Source organism: Xiphias gladius, chromosome 6, assembly GCF_016859285.1.
Source record: "Xiphias gladius isolate SHS-SW01 ecotype Sanya breed wild chromosome 6, ASM1685928v1, whole genome shotgun sequence".
Classification (NCBI taxonomy): Eukaryota; Metazoa; Chordata; class Actinopteri; order Istiophoriformes; family Xiphiidae; genus Xiphias; species Xiphias gladius.
The window spans coordinates 12,267,352-12,288,353 of NC_053405.1; the positions used below are offsets into that span (position 1 = coordinate 12,267,352).

At 41.1% G+C, this 21,002-nt stretch overlaps 1 protein-coding gene across 4 annotated transcripts in view; it reads right to left on the minus strand.

Moving 5' to 3' along the window:
* camsap2a (calmodulin regulated spectrin-associated protein family, member 2a) overlaps positions 1-21,002 on the minus strand; it is a 52,003-nt gene that overhangs the window by 5,646 nt on the left and 25,355 nt on the right. For 3 of the 4 annotated variants that reach the window (XM_040128165.1, XM_040128163.1, XM_040128166.1), the window contains 10 exons: positions 15,703-15,844; positions 14,656-14,795; positions 6,838-6,934; positions 6,541-6,637; positions 6,201-6,232; positions 5,982-6,051; positions 3,625-5,779; positions 2,233-2,369; positions 1,095-1,318; positions 300-396 (listed from right to left, as the gene is read on the minus strand). In XM_040128165.1, coding sequence (XP_039984099.1) covers positions 300-396; positions 1,095-1,318; positions 2,233-2,369; positions 3,625-5,779; positions 5,982-6,051; positions 6,201-6,232; positions 6,541-6,637; positions 6,838-6,934; positions 14,656-14,795; positions 15,703-15,844 — 3,191 coding nt within the window. The remainder of the gene's footprint in view (positions 1-299; positions 397-1,094; positions 1,319-2,232; positions 2,370-3,624; positions 5,780-5,981; positions 6,052-6,200; positions 6,233-6,540; positions 6,638-6,837; positions 6,935-14,655; positions 14,796-15,702; positions 15,845-21,002) is intronic. The other variant, XM_040128164.1, reaches the window with a different exon arrangement.

A 21,002-nucleotide genomic window follows, 5' to 3' on the forward strand; every position in this document is an offset into this window, starting at 1 on the left:
GGCCAGAAGTGCAACAAGCTCAAGAATTCAACTGCAAGAGAACATTGAGCCAATTTGTGTATTAAGTCTAAAGCAAGTGAACCAGCTTAAAATGAAGAATTATGTCTGTGTTTTTTTTGGTGAATTTTCAGATTTTTTTTTTAACTCCTGTCTTTGATCATCAAACAACAAACTGGCAGGAATCCACAGAGGTTTTCATACTCACAAAAGTGTGAAATCTTGCAAATAAAACGCTAGAATCATCAAACTTCGAGTTTGGATAAAATGGTTTTTAAGTTCGTATATTAAAATCCTCTCACCTCGGTGTCCTCTTCTCAGAGTGAACGCTGTCGCTGTCTCCCAGGTTGAGGGAAGCCAGGGACAAGCTGGAGACTGAAAAGACACGTTGACGTGAACCTGGATGTGAGACAACGAGATGGGGCACAGCACGACACGATTACACCGACACCACGAATGACACCAGGCTGTCCGCTGTGCTTTTTGCCAACCCTGTTATGGAGCAATGCAGCCTCAGTGCTATGACTACAATGAAATTTAACATCCATAAAATACACACAAAGCTGACATGATAACAACCTACAATACATGCTTAAATGTGTATAAATATAAATATAAATAAACAAATATAAATGTACATATAACAACACATATAAAAAACACATATGTGCTACATTGCTCCTTAAGTATGTCCAAGTGTTAAATTTTAAGCCCTACTGTATTATTTTGCACCTGTTAGATATTACATACAACACAAAAACATTTTTGCTTGTTATCATTTCCTATTAGTTATAATACTGACTAGGCTATGAACTCAATTTATTGATTTCTATACTGTAATATCAATATTGATATCAATGCAAATATCACAATTCATCCAGTTGAAAGCTTAAAATGACCAAATTGGATAAACATTTTTTCTTTTTAACTATATAGAACAAGAATAACTTGTTTGAGGTACATGAGGAAAGTAATAAAAAGACTAGCTGGATGTATAAGACATGTTCAGGTGGCACAAAGCAGAGTGGCAGCAGGACACAGAGTCGACAGACGGGATGACCTTGACCTCTCCGAGTGGGGGTCGTTCCCATGGTTACCTGTGGCAGCTCTGACGGGGGTTTTGGGGGAGTCCATGCTGTCACGATGGATGGACTTTGGCCGGCCCCGCCTCTGCTTGGCCCCACCGGTTGGTCGAGGTTTAATGACAGTGTCCATGTCCTCCATCAGTTTGAGCTGCTTCCTCCTGAGATATTCCTGTTTGATGAACTCCTTCCTGGCCTTGTCCTCCTCCTTCCTGAGACGCTCCTCCTCTGCTTTCAATCTGAACGGACACACCAGAGGGATGGAAGCAGAGTCAGAGCAGTGATGAGAAACACTGCAAGTGTTTTTAATTCATGAATTATGTATGGTTATACGCTGAAGGAATGAAAATAAACATAACATTTAGTAATTTCATATCAAGTATAAAATGACTTAATGTATAGGTAAAAATCACACTATTATTTCTGATGAAAATTACCTTATTATTTTCCTCAAAGTAGTGGAATTTTTTTAATTTATATTCTGTTTCAAGACACCGACAACTGCTAAAAATTGTTTAATAGTTTAGCAAGCTGAGAGAAAGTTACTTTGAAGGCAACTACTTTGATGAATGATTAATGATTTGAGTCCTTTTTTAAAACAAAATGTAATAACATTTTCTGGTTCCAGCTTCAAAAATATGAGTAGGTTCTGCTTGTCTTTATCTTTGGTGACATTAAATTGAATATCTCTGGGTTTTCACTGTTGGTCGCACAAAACAAGCAATTTGAGGATGTCATCTTTGACTATTAGATTGCAAAATAATTGGCAGATAGATATATCGATATATGAAATGATCTGTAGTTGCAGCCATAGTGTTAGCAAAACTCCATTCAGAACAACAAAAATAAAAAAGATAAACAAATAAAAGACAGAAAAAAAGATAGACAGGAAAAACATAAATGCAGAAATGCATAAACCAAAACATATAAAATTATCATAAAAAGTTAATGACAAAGAAAAAAAAGTATTACGTTATTAGAGTCCAATATTAGCGAATGTAAGTGTCAAATATTTCTAATGCTGGGTATTCATTAAGTAGTAATCTTCTTGAATAAGTACATTTTTCCCTCCCCAGACTAAGGAGCACTACATTCCTATACTTGTGTGCTCTGAAAATGTGTATGGACTTATTCTCCAGATGTGTGAACACACCGAGCTTCCTCTTTCTTCTGGTCCAGCTCAGCCTCCAGCTGTATTTTCCTCTGCTGGCTCTCCTTCTCCCTTCTCATCCTTTTCTCCAGCAGCGCCGCCCTCTTCTGGGCCATGTTCTCCTCGGCCTTTCCGTCCTCCTGGATCATGAAGGAAACAAAGCCAGTCACCTTACACTGCTTAAGGTAAATGTTGTTCTAAGCAGAATAAGAATGCAGTGATAATAACTGAATATTATGTAGTATATTGCTGTTTTATCTGACGATGGTTGGGACATGCTGTAGATCAAGAGGCTGAGCTGAGTTTTTTTCCTGTGTGATACTCCTTAAATCATTATATTCACCTAATCTAATATAATAAATGAGATAATCCAAAACCTGAGCTGCTAATGCGAAAGTTCAACTCAGTTAAAAGGCTGGCAGAGACAACAGAGTAGGGGATTTTTTCTGAGCCAGAAAGGTTAGATTCCTCTGCATTTGTTCCAGACACTTAAACGATTATAATGCAATTTTATAATTCTATTTTTATCCAAAATTTTTGTATTATGGGACTACAAGAAACTTTTTAAAAAAAATCTGTATTTCCACTATTTGGGTGGAATATTTGTGGCCACATCTCACTGTCCTTAAGATGCATAGTTTGAATGAACTTTGACTACAGCAAGAGAGCAGGAGACTATTGAAAACATGGTTTGTCAAATATCACACCTTATACACACACTGAATTTCTTAAATAAATATAAACATGCTTTTAGTGCACTGCTACAGTAAAAAATTCAATTTGAATACAGTTGTTTACAACATAGAGTAAGTACACCACCATATTATATAATATGATACAAGTAAGTTTCATCTAGATTTTTATTTCATGTGAACATCCTTTGCTCATCCCTCAGTATCCACTCTCACAAACTATTTAATCTAACCCTTCTCCAACCCCACATTTCCACAGCTGTGCCTGAATTATTCACAACAGCCCCAGTTTTCTGACCTACATCGAAGCCCAGACTGCAGCTATTAAGCCACCTTACAACTCATAAATGGGGAGAAACGCTGTCCTCAGCCGGTGTGTTTCTGGAACCATTCATCATCTCATGTTAGCAACAAGAACAAACATGGCTGCCCTAGGTTAAAATGTATAATTGCTTTCTTTCCAAAGGTGCACCACTGCATTTTAAGGCTTCCAGTGGTTCTGCACGGCCGCAGCCTGGACGCTGCATGCTATAGTTTTTATTAGTTATGCTGCTGGTGATCCAACGCCTGTGTTGTTACTGTGCTGTTTACTAAAGGAGAAGATGCTACAAAGTATCGATAATTGGTAGAAATGAAATGAAGGAAAGTCCAAACATTTTGTCATGTAATATGGTGACAGAAGGTCTCTGAAACAACAGCCTACCTTGAAGAAGAAACCACGACACATCTTCTGCTCCTCATCCAGGCCTTCCACATTACCCTGCATCTCCAAACCATCATCAAGTGTCAGGTCCTCCAGTGGCTTCACGACTGACAGAGGAACCTCAATTAAGCTGCTCTTTGCTTGGTCTGAAGTTTCTGGTTGTGGAGGGATCTCTGTAGGTGTCACCGTGAAGGTTTCTACCACAGGTTGGGCCAGAACCTCGGGAAATGATGACTCTATGGTAGGTTTGATATCTACAGCTGACTTCTGAACTCCGGCTTTCTTGTAATCTGTTTCCATGTCGGTGATCTTGGATTGGCTGTGAGCCTCAGTTTCCTGGGATTTGGCATTTGAATCTACTTCTGTTTTCTCTCTTTTGCTCTGCAGGTTAAGGGAGCTGGGGGGTGGGCTGGCTACACATATACAGGCAAGCTCCCTCTCTGGGGAAAGGAGGGAATCAGTCTCCTTGTTTTTATCTCCGTCTTTGGCTACTGTCTCCGGATTGGCGGTTGCTGATTTGTCCCCCATGTAAACGAAGGAACTTGCCAAAGGCTGGCAGGGAGAAAATCGCCGTAGCCTTGGGATGCTATCGACAGATTGCGGGGCAGTTAGGACTCGACTGTAAGGGGCCAGCTTGAGCTCGCTGGGACGAGCAGTGCGGGGATTACGTGAGTGGAAGGAGGCAGATTTGCGTTTGATGCTGGTTGGAGAGCGGTGGGTGGAGCGAGGGGAGTCGGCAGGAGAAGAGGGTCCTGAGGATCGAGTAACAGCTCCGGCCCGACTGTGTTTTTGTGGTGAGGGGTTTGTATTTGGAGGAGAGATGACCCACGACTGCTGATGTTGTTGCTCCCTCATGGTCATGATGACTTCCTGCTGCTGAGCCAGTCGCTGCATCTCAGTCTGGAGGAAGGCTAATGAGTGGTTGAGTTTCTCAATAGAGCGCGTATACTCTGTTAGATCCACCTCGGTTAGCTGGGCATGACTGTGTCCACCCTCCTCTCCTGCACCGGGTGACTTTGTCCAAGAGAAGGTTGTGATGCTTTGCTCTGCCCCATCAGGTGTGTCTGCCTTGCTCCTTCCAAATTTAAAGATGGGACTTGTGCTTGCTGCCTTGCCTTCGCCCTCAATTTTCCCTCCGTCTTCTCCACTGGCAGCCCCATCCCCTTTTCTCTTTACCACATTGAGAAACGCTGAGTGACCCATCTTTTGCCGATGCCTTGTAAAAGCAGCCTCCACTTTCTTCTTCTGTGCTTCAATGGCTTTCCGTTTCTCCTCCAGCCTCATCCTCAGCTGCACCATTTCCGTAGCCATGACTTGAGCAGGGTCATTGGGTGGAAGCTGGACAGCTGTGGGAGATTCTTGAGCAGTAAGGGGTGGTGTGGTTTGTTGATGGATGGGGCTGTGCTCAGGGGTCGGGGCCCAAGAGACAGATAATGAGACTCCAAACTCAGAGCCCTCAGGAGTGGTCTTGAGGGAGCTGCTGCTGCCCCTCCCTGAGTCCGGCGCTGATGGATTGAGCTTCCTCAACTTCTGTTCAGCGAAGCTGGTCAACTTCACTCCAGAAGGGGATTTACTCTGGCTGCTTGGACAAGGGCTTGGCGTGTCCATATCCAGCTCCATGTTAACAGAGCAGTCTTTAAGAGAGGAATCCTCATCCAGCATGTCCTCTGTTCGGATATGGATGCCAGTGTCCACCTCTGTGGTGTCTGTGGTGCTCAGAGGTCCTTTGGAGTCCCCCTCTGACACTGGCTCTGAGACACCAACAGTAGCCCCATGGTCCTGACTGTGCAGGAAGAAGCCATTGTTGATGCCCTCCACTGGGGGCCTGCTAGGACTGTGGATAATCTGAAGGGCCTCCTCCATGGACGGGGTTGTTGCCATGACACTTCCATGTCCGTTGGGATAAGACTGCCTGCCAGGCTCCATACCAGCTAGGCTGTCTGGGCAGCCCTCCTCCTCAATACCAACACTCTGGCCATTCACTGGCTGGAAGGACAGGTTGCGCTTGATCCCACGGGGCAGGTGGTGGACCTTGAAACCAGAGCCATCATCAGTGCTAACAGACCTGACCATGCCCCGTGTGGAGGAAAGAGGGGCAGGAGCAGAGTCCTCTTTGTCAAAGGGGATGTCAAAAGAAACTCCATAAGGCCCAGACCTTAACAGAAAACAAAAAAGATACTGTAACTAAATCTACAGATACTTTTTCTGCAAACAAATTTGAAAAGGTTATTTGAGGAGAGAGCCTGGTTTGGCAACATCACAATACGCTTTTCTTAATCCCCATGGGATGATTATTTCTCTTGGGGATTGGATATTTTAAATGAGCAGCACATGAACAGGACAGCAATATTACTAACCTTTTCTCTTTGGGCCAGGTGCCAAGGTTGCCATCAACAAAAGACATTGAGGTTGACCGCTTGATCTCCCCTGGAGGACACACGTAAGCAAAGTAAGACTCAAAATACAGGTTGTTGTACCTACAAGTAAACATATTTTGATATTTTTACCTAATAGTACAATTGGGGTAAAACAACAACAACAAAAAATAAATAAAATAAACATTTTTTAAAAATCACCTGAAGTTTTAGGCTGGGGTCGGAGGGGCAAACTAGAGAATGAGATTAAGAAAATGACAGTCATGTTATACATTGTAATTAATGTTTTTATTTTCCTTTGTGGTCTTAATTTGTCCGGATAAGGATTTTGCCATACAAACTGAATTTATTTGGCTTAAGGAATCCCATATATTCACAAATGCGTGGTGCGCACCAACCAGCGTAAACTAAACGGACAAAGACCAGCTCCACTCAACCGGAAATGAAAGTGCCTTGTTATTGCGCTTTTTGAAGTACATACATCACATAGAATTCACTTTTTAAAATCTCACACTGAATACAATCATTTGGACTAACTTACCCAAGTCTCTCAGGACTGGGGGGTCTTTCCATGAAGCTTCTCTTAGTTGCCTTGGAGATAGGGATGGTTGGCATACTCTTCAACAAAGATGAAGGCTCTGAAGCGATAAAACAGAGACGAATTATAAAACTGTGCTTTCACAATGCATAGCAACACAATACTGTACTTTAATTTCCCTCTAATTGCTTTGCAGCTACCATTACTTCTAGCACCTACCACCAATCTCTCAATGAATGATACCGCTGTTGCTATTGCTAGTATGATCTCTATCATAAAATTGAATCTTTTAGGACTTACCTGTGCCTTCGCTATCCAGCGTTCTTGGTTTCACAAAAGACGGCTTGACCACCTCAAACCACCAAAACAGCTCTGCTATGAACACCAGGTAGTTATTCTGGAGAGAAAATCAAACAAAACTGACTAAAAAACATGGGATTGGGTTACATTCAACCACTCAGTTTAAAGATTCTTCAAAGAGACAAATGGCTGTTGCAAGGGACAAATTCTCTATATGTCCTATTGTCACTTTAACCACAGTACTGCCTCTTACAATTGCATTTTACCTATTTCACCAGCAGGTGTCTCTGTTGACCCCCACAGATATCAGTATTACTTGTACCTTCCAGTCTCCATATAAATTATTCACCAATTTGCTCCATTTCACAGAGAATCCTCTTACGGAAAAGATGCTTCATAGCTCAAACTAAAGTGCAGTAATGTGCAAGGGAATACATATTTATGTTTTATCATTTTTTTAGCAAAGATAATTTCCCTAAAGAGTGAGGTCCAGTTGAATGAAATTGTGCCTTTCCCCACTTATTCTGGATCCAGACTTTTCATACTGTGAGATGTTTTTCTGGTGTTACCTGACCAGATGTAACCAGCATCATGGCTTTTCACATGCTGGATACGCTAATCATCCACTTACTAAATAATGTCAATAGTACCTGTGGTCGTACAGAGGAGTGATTAAGGCATTAACCTAATTTATAACATAGAGGTCAGCTATTTTTCTTCTGTTCTCAATTGCACAGCATGCAGTCGACCAGCCAACCTGAATTAGACGGGTAAGAAATGTTCGAGGGATTATTGCTACTGCTGTGCCAGGTCATGTAAACGTCCAAATCAGGTCAACATACAGTGGGAGGTCAAAGTGCTTGTCGACACCGTATCCATGTTGCAAAGCCTTTTTACCCAGGATATTTAAATTTCCCTTAACCACTGTTGTTTTTTTCTTATAACAAAGTAAAAATGTGTGAACTGTGAAAGACCACTACATTTGTTTTGTAAAGACAATAAATAAGTCACGCTGTATTAAAGAGATACGATACAGTGTATGGCCTTCAATAGACATCACTGAAGAAACACCGCATGGTTCAGCCAGCGTAGCGTCCATTTCCTTTTGTTGCTCTTTTTGCCAACACTTAAAAAAATTCAATTCATTCTCATATTTAGTCTAAGTGCTTTTTAAAAAGTGAAACCCAATTTTGTTTTTGCTATAATGGGTGAAATAATTCCAGCTGTTCCTGAGGGAGCTTTGCTTGTTTTAAATAAATACCATTATCTTGATATATTGCATTGGAAATAGAATGCATCTCAGGCATATTTTTTCATCCACTTTCGCAGATTTGAATCAACACTTGATCAATTATTAGGCCAAATTGATCAGTTTTTTTGCATTGAACATGCCAGGACTCACTCACAGATCCGCACATGCACACACGTACATATGCCGATGCAAAACGAGTGCAGTGAAGCAGGAACGACCTTGAGGAAACACGCACCCCCCCTGCCCCTCAGTCCCTGGTCTCCAGACAAAGACAATGCTGCATGGCTCAGCTTTAAAGATACCTGATTCACTTCATCAGCAACATTTCGTTCTACCAGGCACACACTAGCACACAGACATCATTCATACACGCCTTAAGCCCCTAAACTGCAGCCCAAAAGCTCACCAGGAGGGGCAGAGACAATTACCGCCCGCAATACTGGTCCTCCCTCCCTTGTGCGTTACTGCAGCATTTTATATATATATTTTTTTTTTGTTTGTTTGACCCCTTTTTGTTTTTACCTTACATGCCAGTGTGCAGAGCTCCAAAAGTCTGAAAAGGTGTGTCTGCTATGATATAATCTGCCTTAGGTGTGAGAAGCAGTAGAGCACAAGTCCAAAGTAATTTAAGTCAAGCAGAAAAACATCTATTTATCATCTTTATGTGCAAACTGAACAGTTGCTTTAGAGTTTAAGTTTTTCATCAGTGGGTCAGTTAAAAATGTTTCATTGTATCCATCATCTTTTTCAACCTATGTTTTGAGTTAGATTTGCCCTTCTTATGTGTCTGGGGTTAAATAGTTCTTAAGCATAGAATTGCTAACAAACACCAAGTAAAATACCAAAGTGCTGTTTACCTTTGGCTGTTTTCAGGATTTGAAGCATTCCTTGGTTAAGATGAAAAGAGGAAGAAAGAGCCAGAAGGAAAAAAGAGAGATAGAGGGAGAGAACGATCTCCTATCTTCTGTTCAGCCCAGATCGGTGGCACAAATCCAACCTCAATTGTCTCTTCCCATCTGTCCATCTGACTACTACTGACACACCTGGTGTGAGTGCTATCGCTTAATACCACCAGTTGGCAGGCACACACACACTCACACAGATCCCCCAAAAACCTACCACCGCACCACAACTGCGCCAATCTCCCAACTGACTGGCATTACTACCTCGTGGGCTGCCAGGTCTCCAGCGTTGCCAGATCTGGCTGTTTCGAGATTTGAGTGTCAGACTGTGTCACTCTCAGGATGAAAACAGGAACCTGATTGGTGATTACTGGAAGAGCGTGGGGTGGAGGAAGGTGGGGGTTGATGGGGGGGAGCTAATCCACTCTGCAGGGATGGGCACAAACAGCCCCCCCCCCCCTGTCCTGCATGTACTACACATGCACACACTCACACATGAATGGTATAACATTTAAATGCACTGGCAATGTAAAGGTCTCGCGTGCATTACAATTTAAACAGCAGGTCGCAAACTCCAAATTACATTATCCGACTCAGTAAGACACACGACCTAGCCACACACTGAGCATTCACAGGGCATTAATGTCAACAATCATTCGGCCAGAGGGTTGATCAAAGGATCTGGGTCCTGCAGCCAGACAAACAGACTCACTCCAATCTGGAAAACCCACCCTCTTGATTTACTGCCAAGTTTAGCAGGCTGCCTTCAATTGCCTGCTGAAAAACCCGTGTTGACGTTACATTTTTAAAAGCAGATAAAAAATAATGTAATACAATTTTGAAAATAAGGCCAAACACAGACATTAGACCAAAGCTACATATTTAAAAAAAAATCCAGTGATGAATTGATGATGGTATCATGACACTGAAAAGGGCAACCATTACTTGAACTTCACATAACCCTCGTACCCCTTACCTGCTGGTGATCCAGAGACTGGGGTTTGTTCTGATGCAACGCTCATTGCAAGTCACACTGTTTATATCAGCTAATAGGTGGAGGAATTAGTTCATCATCATACTGTGTGTTACTATGGTCAACTCATACCTAACGGTGGAACAAATATCCTTCATTGCTGACAACCAGTGGTCAGGTTGTAAACAAATGATCAACTTACTGAGAGCCACATTGAAGAGGCAACTTACGAATTACTGTAAGCGTGTTCATTTCCTTCCTCGGGGCAACCTCAGTACGTCTACTAAAAAAGAAGCAAACGCTGGAGAAAACCCAAAGCTGGTGAATTTCATTCCTCCTTCTCGGATCCACAGATGGTAATTTAGATGTTCTGTTAATGAATTAAATGGAGAGTCAGTAAATGGGAGGGGGTTGACGTGATTTACCAGCCCGGTGTCCATTATAGGAAAGAATGGCTTTAAGTAATGTGTGGTGTCTGTGACTTTGGGGGTTGAGTACTGAGGGCTAATCTATTGTCTATCATTGAGGCATACTGAACATAATGTGGACGGATCCCTGCCAGATCAAACATACCAAATGTTGCGTTTTATGTAGACTTCCAGTTTAATGTAGACTTCTAGCGACAAAAGAGCACAGAATCTGAGGTGAAGTTGCCAGACAGACGGGTGTATGGGTGGGCGTGAAGACACTCGCTCAGCTGTCAAATGGTCACACTGTCAGGATTCACACTCACTTCCAATTTTATGCACATACTGTATTTGATGTCTTCAGATGACTGATAATATCTATTAAAGTGTCTAAGCCACACCAGCTACAGTCTAGCCCTCGTGTTTAAACTGAACAGTGCTTATTTGTCAGGTTTTGTCTTTTCATTGAGTTTTGATGTCCTCCATGTTAGTGTTGCTCAGCCAAGAAGTAAAATGTGGGACATTTATCTCAATAATGCAAAACTTAGTCGTGTTCAACTTTGCAACGCTATTTTGTTTATCGATAATTACTTCAGTAATTTTTCAAGAAAAAAAAACAATCCCTTGCTCTGGTTTCTCAATTGTGAGGATTTATTGTTTTTTCCTTGTCATTTAAGATAGTAAACAGAATATCTTTTTTTAAGATTGTTGGTCAGACAAAACAAGGCCCTGGGAAATTATAACAGGCACGTTTCTGACAATTTATAGAAAAAGCAATTAATCAGTCGAAAAAAAAAATCTGCATTTAAAATAATCATTAGTTGCAACCCTTGTTAACATACAATGGTGCATGTTGGTTGATTTTATGCAAAATATCCATAGTTCAATCATAATTTATGAATGTTTCTTCATATAGTTTTGTGTTCTTCATTCTAAATGGAAAACATCAGATCTAATAATGTCTAATCACATCTGGCGGACGAATTAGAACAGAACCACTTTCAGCTAAGTGTGATATTTGTCATGGTGTGTGTGCCTCTGTTGCCTCTGTGGTTTAGACGGGCTTGTCTAAACATATGATCAAGTGCATAAAGATGCTTTCCGTCTCTCTCTCTTCCCTTCCCTCTCTTATCACTTCTCCTCATCTCTTCTCTCCTGCTCTCATTTTCTTCCACATCAACGCCTCTCTCACTTCCCCTCCTGTCTAATGTTTCGGCTCAATCTCTATAATAAGGTCTCCATTAGTATGACGGGCCACAGCGTACAGCTGCTGAGGCTGTGACTACCTGGAAACTGGGTCAAGGTTACTGAATCTAACTGGCTGTGTATGCAGTTCTGGCTGCACTGCTGCTCCTAGGCAATAACTCTGCCCTACTGGGATTTTATTTTTATCTCTTGTGGAATCAGCGTCATCAAACTTCTGATACCGGCTGGTTCAGAAAACTCCATTATTATTTTTTTATGTCGTGTGTTTAGTCAACGTACACTATGTGAGCTTTGGGCTGTTTAGAATGTGAAATGGATAACGTTTTCAGGAATCCGACACAAAATGAGACATGAGGGCTTTACTCCTGAATTCTAAAGATTTATATCCAGTATATTACTATAATATTAGTACAAATGTCAGCATTGCTGTTACTGAGCGCCTGCACTGCTCTGTTTTTCACATCTAAGCTTCAGTACTTCAGGTCTCCGTTTCTATTGTTTGTCAGAGCATTTAACCTTTGTAAAGTGAAGTCATACAATTTTTTTCTCTCTTTATCTTCAGATGAAAGCATGAAATACAATTTGCATTAGCAAAAAAACCCAAAACAAAACAATTCTATTTATACATCGAAAGACTACATTACTATTACAAATGTTTCTTATGAGTGTCCACAAAGACTATATAATGCAATTCTGCTGACTAACCTATTTAACTTAGTGTGTGTAAAGGATAGAAACATAACTACAACTGCAAAGCAGGTTCGTAAAGTTTAAAGTCGCTTGAAAGCTGATGTTTAGTCAGTTTGGACAGTCTATCGATGTTTGATCTTTCAGCAACATGTATTCCATCTGTGCTGAGGACAACAGTCCCGTATCAGAGGACAGGCAAAGTCAAACCCATCCAGAAATATAACCTATTTTTTTTTTTTTTTTTTTTCACACCACTTATGCAGCTCTGTGACAAAACATGCTGACATTGGACACTTCAGGAACAAGCAAAAACACACAACAGGGTGGGAAAGTTACAGACCAAACCACCAGACAAAAAGTGGCACATGTGACCGTGGCAGCCATTATGCTTTTTATGTGACAGAGTAGTGACTCTGGCTGTTTTGGGGTGTTGTGGGAACTGTGGACTCAAGTAGCCGTTATAGGTATTTTATGAAAAGGTTAAGTTCCCCGCAGCAGAGATATACTGTATGCGCACGCAGAAACTGACCAAGAAAACACAGCTAATGAAATGTTTGTCAGCATAAGTGTAGCATGTGTTTCACAAATTAAGACCCCTTTTCCGATTAATTCCCTGGCATAACTGGTTCTGAAAAGCAAGAAGAATAGGAGTAGGAAAACTACACGGAAAAGTAGAGCTGGAAAACTTATGTATAACTTCAGCACTCTCTTCCGGTTTGGACATGGACAGCAGTCCAGCACTGTGCCACCTCTGCCAGTTGAGAACAATAAAGCCTTTTTGTCACCTTTGGATATTTTTTACCAGATCTGTGGCTGATCTCAAGTGACTTGTATATGTTTTTATCATAGAAGAAAGAAAAGTAGGACAGGGAGCGAGTTCACTGTCAAATACAGTGTCCTCATTGTTTCTATGACACATGCACTCCAGCAGCATCACACATTTATATACCACGAAACTGCAATCAATAATCCCACATCAGCAGAAGACAACCTCGATACCACACACACACGTGGATAAACAGCGGTGGCATGGACCTCAGAAGAGAGGTGTGGGAATGAACACAAGATAAACTGAGCTTGTAAGTGAGAGAGATGGAGTAATGGGTGAGTGACAGAGATCAGGTATGATAGGACACAGTATGATAGGAAAAAAATTAGAAATATCACGGAGAGTCAGAAGGAAACTCAAAAGGAAAAAACAGAAAAAAGAAAAAGAAAGAAAGAAAGAAAGAAAGACAGGGCAAACAAGTTTGAGAAGAAAATTAGAGAGGGAATTCAGGAAAGAAAGACAAGGTAGAGAAGGAATGGAAAAGGAATGGATGGGAAATTAAATAAGGAAATTAAAACAGGAAGAAATGCAATGAGTGTGAGGAAAGAATTAAAAAACACATGCAGACATGTTAGGAGAGCAGGCTGAGTGCAGCTCTCCATGCTTGTGGTTGGTGAAGACAGACAGGTCGAACTGAATGGTTTTTCCACAGCATGACTCACCACACTGGCCTACAGAGCCGCTGATTTCTCCTGTTTCATTTAGCCTCTCTCTCTGGATACAATGCCACATGGTTTTCTAATTTGTTTAGTCAAAAATCCATGAATTAATCAACACTTATGGGATTTGTGTCGGCTTATGGCAACATCATTAACTTTTTCTGTAATTTTGTAAATGTGCCGACTAAGACCCTGAAATTTCCCACTTGGTTCATAAGAAAGACCCACCACTTTTTTGGATTTTAGTTTAACAATCATTTCGTACGGGGTTAAATTTTTTCATATGGTGGTTTTTCTACTACCTACCACTGGCATAGTTCCTTTCTGCTGACAAACACTGGCTACATTTTAAAGGGACAGTTTCAATGTGCTAGTAGTTCAGCAGCTCAACGACTATTACACACTCACTGTAAAAGGAATTTCAGAGTGGAGAATTGTTTTGCAGAGAGAACCTCTGGACACCAACCAAACAGGATCAGTATCACAAAACATCCTTTATGTCAAAACACAGCTTTTTACTCTGTGACATTTTGCACATTTTGATGTTTAGAAAGAACAGAAATTCCTTAAAATTACAACTGAGGTCAAATTTCAAGACCAGCTAGTGGCACAAAATACATACTCTTACTCAGGGAAAAAAAAAAAATGTCATTTCCAAAATGATTTCAGCATATTTTTAAAAACACAATTATTAGCTCTTACTCAAACTCTCTAAAATTAAGGTACTGTTCTGTATAAATACAATAATGTTCTCACCCAAAGACTTACACTGACTTAACAACTAAACTTAAATGTTTTGATCCACGAGTGAGGGTCATATGATTTAAAATGTTAAAGTGAATATCTCACTTGAAACAAAATGTGACTCCAAACTTTCATGCTGTAGATTTTGAGCAGTACCTTGATGGTGGAGGAGGCGTAGAGCATGTCCTCCAGGCTGAAGTGGCAGCAGCTATTGAGGTTGTCTTTGCAGAAGTCCTGAATGAGCTGCAGGTTGTACAGCCGATCGGACAGCGTCATGTTCTCCTTCAGACAGACATCTGGGAGGGCAGAGGGAGCCATCAGGTGTCAGGGTCAGCGTGACGTCAGGACGAATTTGATGATTAAAGGGGTTCTGGTTGTAAAGTGCTGATGGTACTGATGGTAAGATCAGAGATGTATGCAGTGTGTGAAGTACAGCGTTGAGGGTCTTTAAGCAGAGAGCTTCTGAGGCGTTTTAAAGAGGTAATGGTTTGTAAATGACTGACCAATCATGACAGTGGGAGGAGCTGTGTGTTAATACAGTTAAAAAATCTCTGACTGATTAATCTTTTGTCCTTGTGATGTTTTCGGTTTAGTTGAATACTTGCGTTTGCATGTACTCTATGTATGTGTGAGTGAGTTTGTGAGTGTTTGTGTGTATTTGGCCCACTATCAACATACTTCATCAGCAAGGTGATGTGATTATGTGGCATCACTTGTTTGTGACTGATCTTTGCTCTAACGAGTAAACCATTCAGCGGAGGTGGACAAAACTGTAACTGCATATCCTGAAAATAAAATAAAAGTGTTCTCAGGACATATTTAACACCAAAAATTAGTGAGCAACAAAAACAGCCCGGGTACAGTAAATCACTGGGCTCAGAGTCCTGCTATTTGCTATTTTTGGTATGAGATCAAGTTTTTTTTTAGTGTCCGTATCTGAAACATGTTGTGTTAACAATTACTTTCCTTTTCAATTTCAATGAACAGCAAAAAGAAAAAAAAAATGTTCTAAAAGGTGGGAATTTCAACAACTTTAGCAAAATTCTGAGCTCATTTTTTTGGGTCAAAAGAACTCCGACTCCTCCTGCTGACAAATGAAGGACATCTTGTAGTGTTGTAGGGACCTGCAGACGGCCTGCCCCGAACCAACACACACACACAACACTTCCTTCAGACCACTCGCTGATCATCCCACCTCCTTACCATCTAGTGGTAGCAGCTGAGGGCAGTAAAAGTGCAGCAGAGCGCCCAGGGCCGAGCCGTCTGTGCTGTCTTTCAGCAGGTTGTCCACTGGGGGGATCCAGGGAACCTGTTGGGTCGAGGCCTGCTCCTTCCTGTACCTAGCCTGCATAACATAAAATACATGCCTATAAACCAAAGCGCCAACATTACCCTGCCTACATCTACAGCACCTAGACTTGTCCTGTCGTTTCTTTTTTCAATCATTACCTATGGCTGCAAAATTAGTCATGTACAGTGTAACTGTGCAACCATCACAACAGCTGTATCACTGATGTCTCTTTAAAGCAGCAGCGACACTTCAAAACACATCGAGGCGTCATTAGAGTCACTCATGAAGGTAACTGAATGGTTCTGGAGCCTTTGTAGTAAAATGTTTCAGCTGGTGAAAACAAACAGTCATAGTGAGCTCACTGAGCAGAAACAACACTGTGGTAGTGATTAGGCCTGCGCAATTGATTTTTCCAGATGGCGTGATCTAATGTTGTGATAAAGATCAAAAATAATTAGCCTCTGAACATGTTGCGTATTATTTAATAAAAAGTATTTACAGATAGCACTCTAAATGAAAAACAGTCAAAACTGTCATAGCAGTGAGTCCGTTTCGTATATACAGTAACAGTGGGTGAATGAATATACAGATGTCTACACATTCACAGACGATGTTTGTGCTGAAAAGAGATAATGTTACAAGAGCGTTCTACAGTGAGTGCTGGCACAGAGACTCTGAAATCATTTCATGCAAAATGTTCCCATCTGTGAAATTAAATTCTAATAAAACTGAGCTTCCCCCCCCCCATTTTTTGGCAAATCTCTTGGGACCTCTTCAGTGATTCCCCAAGGGTGTCTTGTTCCATTGACAATAACCTTCCTATTAGCAAATACATGGAAGTGCTGTACATGAATAGTTCAAATATACATATTCCTAATATATAAACCCTTGATTTCAATAACCATAAGCTTATACCAATCAACTGCAGTTTAGAGACTCTAGCCAATAATACAGGATAACTGATTTCTAATGCCATTCACACTTCTACTTTATCTTAATGGCAAATAATTACAGTTACAGACATTTTCAGAATTTTTCTTCATATTTTTGCTGTACATTAAATCAAATGGATGTAACACAGGGGATTAGTTGTTAATCAAAACAAGGATAACAGAGGTAAAGCTGTGTTTATGTAACACTGAAGTCTGTGATGCACACTTGTGATAAAACGATGGCAATCAAGACAGAAAAAGGGAGGAGGCTCACTATGGATACGTAGATGAAAGAGCGTAGCGCGGAATAGTTGACTTACAGGCACAAGCTTCATGTACCACTTGGTTGGAGACTGCAGCAGCACAGCAAAAGAAAAAACAACAACAAAGAAATAACTGTTAGTGAGATTAGTTCGTAATGCGATTAGTAATACGAGAGAAAACATGACAGGTGTGAGACCAAAGAGGGTAAACCTGTGTGTTATTGAGAGAGCAAGAAAAGCAGCCCACACAACATAAATAACCCTGAAATTGTGTTTAGTGTAATGTGGTGTTAAGTTTTGAGTATATACAGTATCTTAGGCTTTTGCAGAATACAGAATGAGTGTTTTGTTAAGGCTAGCCCAAATATTAGCTATGCTGAGTGTTCACAATTTCACTCAAATAAAATGGCACTGTGACTCAAAATATAATTTGTCCCCCTGAACGTCTCCCAAATCTCATCAGTGTGAAAAGGAAAACAGAAGAAAGATTTCAAATCCAATATAAAACAAATGCATGACAAGATTGTTATTGTTACTCTTCAAGTATGTCTTTTCACAATTGCTGTCAGTTGTCAGTTCACAGTTTTGTCTGATATGAATTACAAAAAAAATACAATAGAAAATAAATAGAAAATAAAAAAAATATTAAAAAAATAAATATAGACAGTCATTATAACTTTGCTGCAATTCTTGAGTATGAAAGATAGTCGCTTTGCCTGCAGGTTTGTTTTTGTGTGTGTGTGTGTGTGTGTGTGTGTGTATGTGTGTGTGTGCAGGATAGATTCCTGTGACAGCCAATGGGCCTATTGATTGCATTAAGGGACACTGTATGGCATCATCAAAATCCGGAAATGCACAGTATCTCATTGTCGCTAAAGTGAAAAGGCGGCAGCTGAAGACCTACAGTCGCTACAGGACACCAAATAACAATCCCACTGCATAAATGTAACCAATCTGTCAGCTATCCACTGACAATGTAAGCTAATTCCAGATGAGGAGAGGCTTGCCTCAATAACAGCTAATTCCCACACTACCTGGAACCATCAAAGAACCAAATCTAAGTGCCACTCAAAGTGGCTGGCAAGTCCTCAACTTGAAACGCAAACCTTGGCTCGTGGGAAAATATGGCTGCTTTGTACTGAAAACCCCAAAACAAATATTAAAGGTAGCAAGAGGATGAAATGATGAAATGAGTCTGATGCCATCAGTGGAACACACCTTATGTACTCGAATTTACAGCACAACGTAATAGTTAATCAATCATCTATTTGCCTTTGAATGAACTGCCTCTGAAACTGATATCACAGCAGGGATGTGACTATCTTGATCTCAGGCATGTCATCAAATAAAAAGAGCACTGACAGATCAGATTATGGTGGACTGCAGAAATGATCCATGATCAAAAACAGACCATATTTTGTATAGTTATATACAGAATCCAGATCCGAGATTCAAATTAAGTGATTCTGATACACGTCTTCCAAACCAGATTCCTGGCTTGAAGGAACCATTAGCTGTAGCGCACTGAAACTCAGTGACATTACACAGTGTGTTTGTGAGCGCAGAGTGAGACAGACAAACTTTGCGCTTACTTCACCTCTTCAAGTCAAGCAGCTAAAAAGCTGCGCGCCCCAATATGTGACCCCAAAAAAACTCAATGCCGGCTTACAGGCCAAGATGAAAATTTGGTGGGCGGGAGGGGAGCATGGCAATGGAGACAATATCACTTATTAAGTGGTCAACCTGAACTTTTTTAATGCTAGGTTATTCCCAGCTGCCCCAGTTTGAGAATAAGACAGGGGAGATGAAGACTGCCTGCATCTGAAGTAATGATCTAACTGTGGGCTAAGCAGGGTCAGACCGACTTTAAAATCTGTTAAGACGACCAATAAAACCCCTGGGGAGAGGTAGGGCCCAAATCCATCATCTCCTTACAGAACACACACACACACACACACACACACACACACACACACACACACACACACACACACACACACACTATACTTGTGTATTTACACACATGCAGCCCAACCAGCCCCACTTCAATCATTCCGTTGCTCTCCGTCTTCCCATCAGAGTTCATCCTCTGAAGCCAGACATGTCCGGTTGAGCTGCGGCTCAGCTTTTGCAACTTAAAAGGATTAGTTCTCTCCTCTCTGCCCTGACGCTGCCTTCGCAGTCCCCCCCGCCGCCCCATTGCCCTGGTGAGCTCCACACTGTTGTCCTAGGAGGGTACATGTCTCTCTATGTCTGAGTGAGACAGAGGCTGCCTGCGTGACTCACACTGCAGTCATGCTGCAAAGACAGAAAACGGGGAGGGTAGATGGAGCTACTAGGCATCAGCAAAAAAAAAAAAAAATCAAAACAGTAGTGCACTACTTTCAACATATTACTGCAGTTTGAGTCACATACCTTGTTTGCTTCTGTTTTTTTGTCGTCAGTCACTGATAATGAAATTACTGACCGAAATTCCCATTTCCTCACCTCTTTTGGGCTGATCGACTGATGTTATTGTGAGAGCGGTGTTATTAAAAATCAGTCAGAGGCAAACATGGGACATTGATGCTTACGTTCTATTCGGTCTGAATGAAATAAGGAATAAAATATGACAATTCCTCACACAAATAAGGAAGACACGACCAGCATATGCTGTTATTCCCCCCAGAAAACACTGCAACTTTTTTCCATTTTTTAAACTGAAGAATTATATATTTTATGGGTCTGATTGCAGAGGCAGAAAAGGGAGGGAGGGTCATAGAGTAATCTGGTGGTTTCATGACAACCTAATAGAAATTATGTTCATTATTTTCCCATTATAACTGATACACATGTGTTTAATCTACATTAAGAGACTTGGCACTTGCACCTCAGCAGCTGTATAATTATACAAACTAAAACATTAAGAAGGAGAAAACAAACAATGCTGGGATGAAAGCAAACTCAAGATTAAATTCAAATGGCCAAAACACTGACTGTAGTTCCCCTGCCAAACACAGTGAGTGGTTATTATGTAAGGTCTCCTGTCTGAGGCAGCGAGGACTGGAAGTCAGACACTAATGCAAGTTCAAAAACTGTCCTGACTTAACAACAAGCAGAGTGTTTTTTAAATCGTCCAACACAATACTTTATTTAATTATGGTTCTCAATCAGCTTTTTGTTTTTTCTGTAGGGGAAAAAAAAAAAAAAAAAAAAAAAATCAGCTTTTCAATACTGTATTACTCATTGTTATTTTCTTTGGCAGCCATACTACCAATAAAATGAAGTAAAAATTTTAACTTAAAGGTGAGAGACACACGGGATACAGAATCTTATTATTTCAGCCACTGCAGACAGACACACTGACTGACACAAGTGCACTGTAGTTCATCTGAAAGCACAGGACTGCATCATTCAATGACTGTGACTTTCACCACAGTTCAGACCGGAACAATATCTGCAATGAACTAGAGAGAGAGAGAGAGGGAGAGAAGGAGAGAGAGAGTGAGAGAGAGAGAGACGGCCACCATGAGGATACAAGCATGTACTCAAAAACACACACATATACGCACAAACACACCCACACCTCAGTCCATGTGACGTGATGTTATTGAAGGGCCAGCTCCCCAGCTTGGGGGCCAAACAAGTGGATGTGTTAATGCTCACATCGTGAGCAGGCGTGGCTCCACACGTGAGACACTTAGTCAGAGTCTGGGTGACTCCGCTGTAAAAAAAAAAGGGTCCGTTGTGACTTTAGTTTTGGAAGAACCTTTCTCGTTTATCAAGCATAAACACAAAAATCTAATGATGATATGATGTCACTTATGTTTGATTGAGCCACACCAGCTAAAAGTGCGTGCATCTTCCTGTGTGTTTGGGAGGGACAGCTGAGGCATGCAGTGCTGCGTCTGCACACTGACTGGTCAGATCAGCATCAAACACTGTGGAAATCTGCACAGCCCTGGGACTGGGATGGGAAACACTCACACGCGCACACATAAACTGCAGTGCTCCCTTTTCGACTCCCTGCATGCTGAA